This window comes from Arachis ipaensis, chromosome B03 (genome assembly GCF_000816755.2).
Source record: "Arachis ipaensis cultivar K30076 chromosome B03, Araip1.1, whole genome shotgun sequence".
Taxonomy (NCBI): domain Eukaryota; kingdom Viridiplantae; phylum Streptophyta; class Magnoliopsida; order Fabales; family Fabaceae; genus Arachis; species Arachis ipaensis.
Genome location: NC_029787.2, coordinates 13,864,929 through 13,872,230, shown reverse-complemented (window position 1 = coordinate 13,872,230; position 7,302 = coordinate 13,864,929). Strand labels below are relative to the sequence as shown.

Sequence of the window (7,302 nt, the reverse complement as noted above, 5' to 3'; positions counted from 1 at the left end):
CTTTTGGTTGCGAATTATTTTAGGCCGGTTAAGCCGGCCAAACTGTCAATTGGTGGCCAAGCTGGCCAAAAAGTGACCAAAATAAAGGAATAAACATATATTATTATTATTATTATTATCCACCCAGCCACCAAACGGCGTCGTTTTGACGCCTTTTAACAAAAAAAAAAGAAAAAGAAAAAGGGGCTGTTCCTGAATGAAATTGAACGCTGCTGAGTGAGCCCCCTTCTCCTCTTCGAAGAGTCCCAAGTCCCAACCCTAATTTCCTCTTCGAAGACAGTCACCTCCAAGGCTCCAACAAACGCCACCGTCACCTCCAACAAACGCCGGATCGAAGCGTCACCGTCGCGGCGAGGCAGTTATCAACGGCGTCGTTGTCTTGATCTCTGAACTCCGAAGCGTCTGGTCGTCGGCGTTGTCTGGTCGTCGGCTTGTCATCCTGGTCGTCGGCGTTGTCTGGTCGTCGTCGGGCATCTGGTCGTCGTCGTCTGGCCTTCTGTGCTCTTCCGCGGTGAGTACTCTAACATAACATCTTTGTTTTTCAATGAATTTTGTTTATTTGGTTTGGACGTTTGGTGACAAAACGGTATGAACTGGGTTGCTGACTTGCTGATGTTATTGAGTTCATGGGTTTTTGGTTTTTGTTTTCCATTGATTTTTTATTCAGTGAGGAATTTAGGGCAGATTTCAGTTTAGAGCTTCAGATGCAGAGTTTTTTCAGTTTTTCTTCTGAGTTCTTGTTCTGCTTTTCAATTTTTTTTTTATTTTGTTAATTATATGGATATGGATTAAAGGTTCTGTAATTTTGAATAAATTTAATGTAAATTCAATGTTAGAATTCTGAATTTTGAATTTTGAATTTTGCTATATAAGTTCAATAATAATAATTTAGGGCAGATTTGAGTTCAGAACCTGAATTTAGTTTGGATGCTGAGTTTGGATTTTTCTGTTTTGAGTTGGGTTGTTGCTTATATGATTCTGAATCTTGCTTATATGCTTAGTTTGTCTGTTTTTGGATTTCCTGACTTTTGATGCTGAGTTTTCTATTTTTGGATTCTGGGTTTGTGTTGTTGAATATTTGATTGGAAGGCTTTTGTTGAATACTTGATTGGAAGTATGGTATTGCTTTTGTTCTTTTCTATTACATGAACGCTTAGGTTCATCAAGTATGCTATTGCTTTTCCTGTTTTGTTCCAAGCTGAAGTCATGAAAGCTATGCTGAAGAAGAATAAAATGGACTAAAGAAATGAGCCATTGCAAGGAGTTCAAGTTGCATTCCTTCAATCACGAGAGATGAATGATCTCACTTGCGTTAATTGTATGGATTCTGAGTTAATTGTATGGACATCGGATTCTGAATTAATTTTATGGATATTGGAATTTCAGATTCTCTTTTCAGGTTTTTGTTGTTTCAAGTTGGTTAATTGGATTTCTTAGCCCGTTTTGAGTTTTGAATATTTTGATTGGTCTTTGTTTATTTAATCTTTTTCAGTGATTTCTTGAAATTGTAAGATTGATTTTTTTTTTCTATGTTGTTGATACTGGGTTATTGATTTTTCTGATTTTAAGTTGATAGTGTTATGGTGCAGTGTTTCAATGCATTGTTTATGCTGTTGTTATATTTTTATTACTATTTTTATGAAATTGGAATAACTATTAGTGGTATTATATGCATTTTGATTTTTGTTAGTTATAAATGTTGATTTTTAAAATTGTTTCTGAATTTTTAATGGATAATTTATTATATAAAATTATAAAATTTTAAATTTTATCAATTTAAAAAATATTAAATTTAAATATTTAAAAGTATATATTAAATTTTTAATAATTTTATTTCATATTTAATTAAATCGGTTGAATTCTGGTTGAATTTCGGTTGAACTTCTGAATCATTGAACCAGTTGCTATACCGGTTCGTTGATTGGTCCGGTTCTCTCAACCTTAAAATGCAAATCCACAAACCCCAATAGTTATTGTTTTTATTGACAAGGTGACCGTGTTTACAAGCAAAAAACGAAAAAGGAAAAAAAAAAAGGGAAAAAAACTGAGAGAGGAAGTCCAAAACTTTTTCTCTCATTCGTATAATCCAATTCCTCTTCCTCCTCTGCAGTCTGCAATCTAAGTCTGCATTTCTGCATTCAACTTCTTCATAAGAGAAGAGGATGGTTTTGTCTCAGAAGATTCACGAAGCTTTCAAGGGCACAGTAGAGAGGATCACGAGCGCTCGAACCGTCTCAGCCTTCAAAGAGAAAGGAGTTCTCAGTGTCTCCGAGTTCGTCATTGCCGGCGACAATCTCGTTGCCAAATGCCCCACTTGGTCCTGGTAAATTTTCCCCCTTTCTTTTTTTTTTTTCATCCCAAAGATTTCATCTTTCTTAGTTAGGGTCCCTGTTACACGATGTTTTCGTTCCTCTAATAGCTATTTGTTATTTCCAAAATATATATTTTTTTAAATCTGCTTTCAAGCCTCAAAATTTTACCTCTCAGAAGGATTTCGATCAAGTTATATAGCTTCGGTCCTTGTAACAAAGGGTTTGGGGTCATATGGGACTTTCGGGGATGATTTGAATCATGTACATATATTAAGTACTAGCAAGCATTGAAAATTTTCATTCATTTGTGTTATGGCAATTGCTAAAGCTCAAAATTAAGATGTCCTTCTTTTTGTGCCCTCATTAATTGTTAATGTTCTGTTTTCCCATTGCATAATAGGGAATCAGGTGAGCCAAGCAAAAGGAAGTCATATTTGCCAGCGGATAAACAATTCTTAATTACTAGGAATGGTAAGAGTCGAGCTTGGGATGTATTTGTATGTCATACATCTTCTTTGTTCTTGTTATCTTCAGTCTAGTTTGAACTGTGTTATGTTGTTCTTTCTGTCCTTAAAGCTAGAAAATTATGATACCTGTATTTCCCTGAGGTTCTCCTGAATTTGTTATTGTGGTCTTAAACAAGTAACTATGGCTGTCCTCATTAATGCTGGTTTATGAGGTTGCTTAACACTTGACAGTGCCTTGTTTGCGGAGAGCTGCATCTGTTGAAGAAGAATACGAAGCGGCTGGAGGAGAAGTTCTACTTGATGATGAAGAAAATGATGGATGGCTAGCAACTCATGGAAAACCTAAAGGTATGTATGTTGTTGGGGGCATTATTCTAGGGTTGTGTTACATTGCCGTACAAGCTTGGGGTTAGGTTAGTCCACTACCTAAAATAACCCCCACAATCTTAGTGCAATAATGGTTTCGTAGTATTTGCTTTTTACAAATATAGGCTTTTCCCAAAGTAAGTTAGTATTATGTTCATTAAATGCAAGTGGTGAGGCAACAGCATCGCAGATAATCCTTTAATAATCTGTTTTCTACCTTGGAACTGCTCCCCTTCCTCCCACCCACCACAACCACAATTAAAAAAAAAAAAACCTTGACGGGCTTTTCATATTTGAATTAAGTTCTTCCCACTTGTGAGTGGGATACCAGCAAATGTCCAGGTAGACAGGTATTAAGGTCTCAGCAACTGTTTTTCCCTTGAGTCCAGTGTGGCTAGCTCACCTCCACCCAAGAAAGACCTAAGGATTTATTTGCAACATATTGAAATCTCCAAAATTTCAAATAAAATTTCAAGCTACTAACCAGAATTGAAATAATTACAACTGAAATTGAAATAAGATCCGTCCTATGGTTGTGAGCATGAATAATGTATCTGTTTATAATACTTTTTTATACAGGACTAGCATAACTCCCAAACTTGTGGGAGTAGCAAAACAAGAGCTTCTATTCTATATGAGTATATTGTGATTTGGTTCTAATCCCATTCGCTGATGCTCATACCTTACACCTTTATTATTACTTTTTATTTCTTTCTTTCAAGAAACCAAATCCGACGAGGAAGAGGATTTACCTTCCATGGAAAGCCTAGAAATCAGCAAAAAGGGACCTATTAAGCAAATTTCATCCTACATGGGAGGTGATGAGGAAGACGATATTCCGGATATGGCTGAGTTTGAAGAAACTGATAACATTGTTTCAGATCCTGTAAGTTGGGTATCACTTTCTAGGAAGCTAGATTGTTGTTTCCTAACTGTTATACATCTGTATTTGGAGTGAAAAGTGAAGGTTTATTGAATCTCATGAAAGAGAACAGAAATATGTATCGTCTGTCATATGTAGATGTATTCTCATATTATGCTTGTTGCGAGTCTTTTCAGGCTGGTCTGTCCTTGCAATATTTGTTGGAATTAAAATGTTAGGTAGGCTGTAGGCAATAACAACCTGAATGTGAGCTCTAACTCAATTTTTCATTTTAATACTTTTTATTTTTTATTTGCATAATTTGTAATAGTAATATAATATTTCAAATAATTTTCCACTAGTTTACTTATTTTTTATGAACTATATACTTTCATTGTTTACTTGTTTAGTACTAATTTAAGAAATGTGATTTGTCATTGTTTACACTTCAGTCTACATATCTAGTGGCTCATGAACCTGATGATGATAATATTCTACGAACCCGAACTTATGACGTCAGTATCACGTAAGATGAGTTTCAAACTTTCAGTATAACTTTTTTTGATTGCCATTTTGTTCCTGAACAAACTGCTACTCGTGATATCAGAGAAGACTGTGTATCTTTTCCTGACATATCACACAAAACAAACTATTGGAAGATATTTATTCCTGACATATTTGTACTCCTCCTATTTTCTTTGTTGTATCTTGTTCTTTCTGTCATAGAAAGGACTACCTATTTTGTATTTGAAACAAACAGTCTTTAGACAATAATTTGAAAAGTTCTATTTGACTTGTTTGCAGGTATGATAAATATTATCAAACACCTCGAGTATGGCTTACCGGGTATGATGAGGTTTGTTTTCCACAAGATCTCTTTTTAACTATATATATTCATTTAGTTTTGTCTGGTCTATAAGCCTACGGTGAACCTACCAGGACAACTAATGTTTGCTTATTTTAAGTAGTGGATATAAATGATGTGAATAACTGAATATCCCGAACTGGGGGCTCAGGGGGTGGGTTGATAACAGTTCCTTAATCTTTTTTCTTTTTTATACCTTGGAAACTTAGTTCACTGGTTTATGATCCCATCTTTCCATCTTGCAGTCAAGGATGCTTTTGCAACAAGAACTTGTCCTTGAAGATGTTAGTCAGGACCATGCTCGCAAAACGGTGAGATATGACATGAATTGTTTATGTGAATGATATTTTATCAGAATTCAATACGATGTTTATTGTTGGATGAAGCAAAACGGGTAAAACTATTAAGCTTAATACGTCCTATGTTTTTTACCCCTCTATTTATCAATTTATAGTTTGCCAAACTTATGTTAATACGTTATTGTTCTAACATGAAATATATACAGGTAACAATTGAGGACCACCCTCACTTGCCTGGTAAGCATGCATCTATTCATCCATGTCGACATGGAGCAGTGATGAAGAAAATCATTGATGTGTTGATGTCACGTGGGGTTGAGCCAGAAGTTGACAAGTAAATCCTTTCTGTCCAAGATATTATTGCTTTCATAGAAACGTAATTAAAATCTTCCACATGGTGATATAAACTGGATTTTTCTTTTAATAAATCTAAAGCAACATTGTCTGTAATTGTTTACAACATCCATACAAATATTGTTTCCTCATTAGCTTCACAATTTTTTATTTATCGGATATGTAATTAGTGGCTTTCAGGTGATGGAATATTTGATTATGGAATCTGCCTAAAGATTGTTTGTAGCATATACTCAAGCATGCATCTGTTTGTTGTTCAATAATCATTTACCCCTTTCCTAGTTTCCGTGGTTAATTATATTATGTTCCTCGAGATAGGGGCAACTTTATGCTTGAGATGCCATATTGAATTCCAACATGTATGCTTATGCCTGTTAATTTTACTTCAACCACTCCACACGACTTGAATTCCCATAAATAATGACTTGTTTTTATTCAAATTCGTGAGTTGTGTAAGCTTTCAACTGGAACTTGGTACGGCGCTTCTGGATCTGGTCCCTCTTAGCAATGCCTGACTTAGTATAATCACATTTTTTTTTCCTTGGAGTGCATAACTAAATATAAGTAATGTATTTGTGTAGGTACCTGTTCTTATTCTTGAAGTTTATGGCCTCTGTAATTCCAACTATTGAGTATGATTACACAATGGACTTTGATCTTGGTAGCTCCAGCAACAATTGACTAAGGTAACTGATTTTTATTTGTTTTCCTTAGTATCATAACATGGCTTTTTTCTTTCATTCTTATATTCTTTTTTTTTTCCAGATGGTAGCAGCACATTCAAGTATAACTGGGGAATATACTCCATTGTTGATTTCCCATTGGATCCAATGCAGAAACACTCGGTCCTTTTATCTTGTTTTGTTGGTTTGTTGCGCATGTATTCAGATTGCGTATAAACCTTGCTGTTGTTGCCAAGTGTACATGTCATGTAAATTATACCTTGTTGTTGTTGCCAAGTGTACATGTCATGTAAATTACAGCCACGTTTGTGTGGTTTGGTTACTGTCTTTGTACATATATAGCTAACTCTACGTCACTCTATAATGAAATATATGGCAGCCAATGCTTATCGTTACGTTCCCCCCAACTTCTATTTAAAAAAAAAATCATAGATTTCATTAAGATAACAAGAGTTACAATTAGGGCCACTCGAGTCAGCAGTAATAGAAGAAATGAGATTTTCCAACAAAAATTAACCTAGAGAGAATGATAGTCAAATAGAAGTCACTACTCACTTGTTTGTAAATCACACTTAAAATGTGCGGCGAAACTTGTAGATGATTTTGCTTAGTCGCTTGTGCTCTTTATGCATTGGAAATTGAAAGTGTTAAATGACAGATCAAAATGTGTCATGTTATATGGTTTTTAAACGCGAATTACTTCTTTAATGTTGAGCTTGTTAAGCTATTATGTACGTTTTTGTAGTGAAATGCTGATTAGATTTGGACTTATAGCTTGATAGTTATATGACATTCAAGTTGAGTAATACGAAAGATCACCACCAAATATAGGACTAGCGGATTTTATAATTTAATTTTGATGTATTTATAGTATAAAATGTTTATACTGTCTTCTAATGTATGAATCATTTATGCGGATAATGTAAAAAGTTGTTATATTTATTAATCTAACGTTAAATAATTGGATGTATTACATGTATATGTAAAAAGTAAAAATAAAACTACCTTATACTCATATTATATAAAAATTAAATTCTTCTTTAGAAATTGCTAATATCCCTTACAAAAAAATATGCCATAAATAACTATTATTA

The 7,302-nt window shown here is 34.4% G+C and overlaps 1 protein-coding gene across 2 annotated transcripts; it reads left to right on the top strand.

Moving 5' to 3' along the window:
• Positions 188-6,608, top strand: LOC107629724 (autophagy-related protein 3). Of its 2 annotated transcripts, XM_021118237.1 has the most exons (12): positions 192-511; positions 1,205-1,318; positions 2,111-2,323; positions 2,713-2,783; positions 3,011-3,127; positions 3,868-4,031; positions 4,460-4,533; positions 4,812-4,863; positions 5,118-5,183; positions 5,378-5,505; positions 6,107-6,211; positions 6,291-6,608. In XM_021118237.1, the coding sequence occupies exons 3-11, from the start codon at positions 2,163-2,165 to the stop codon at positions 6,204-6,206; spliced, it is 933 nt and encodes a 310-aa protein (XP_020973896.1). In that variant the 5' UTR covers positions 192-511; positions 1,205-1,318; positions 2,111-2,162; the 3' UTR covers positions 6,207-6,211; positions 6,291-6,608. The 2 variants fall into 2 exon arrangements, with proteins under 2 accessions (XP_020973895.1, XP_020973896.1); XM_021118236.1 differs by lacking the exon at positions 1,205-1,318 and having other exon boundaries at positions 188-511.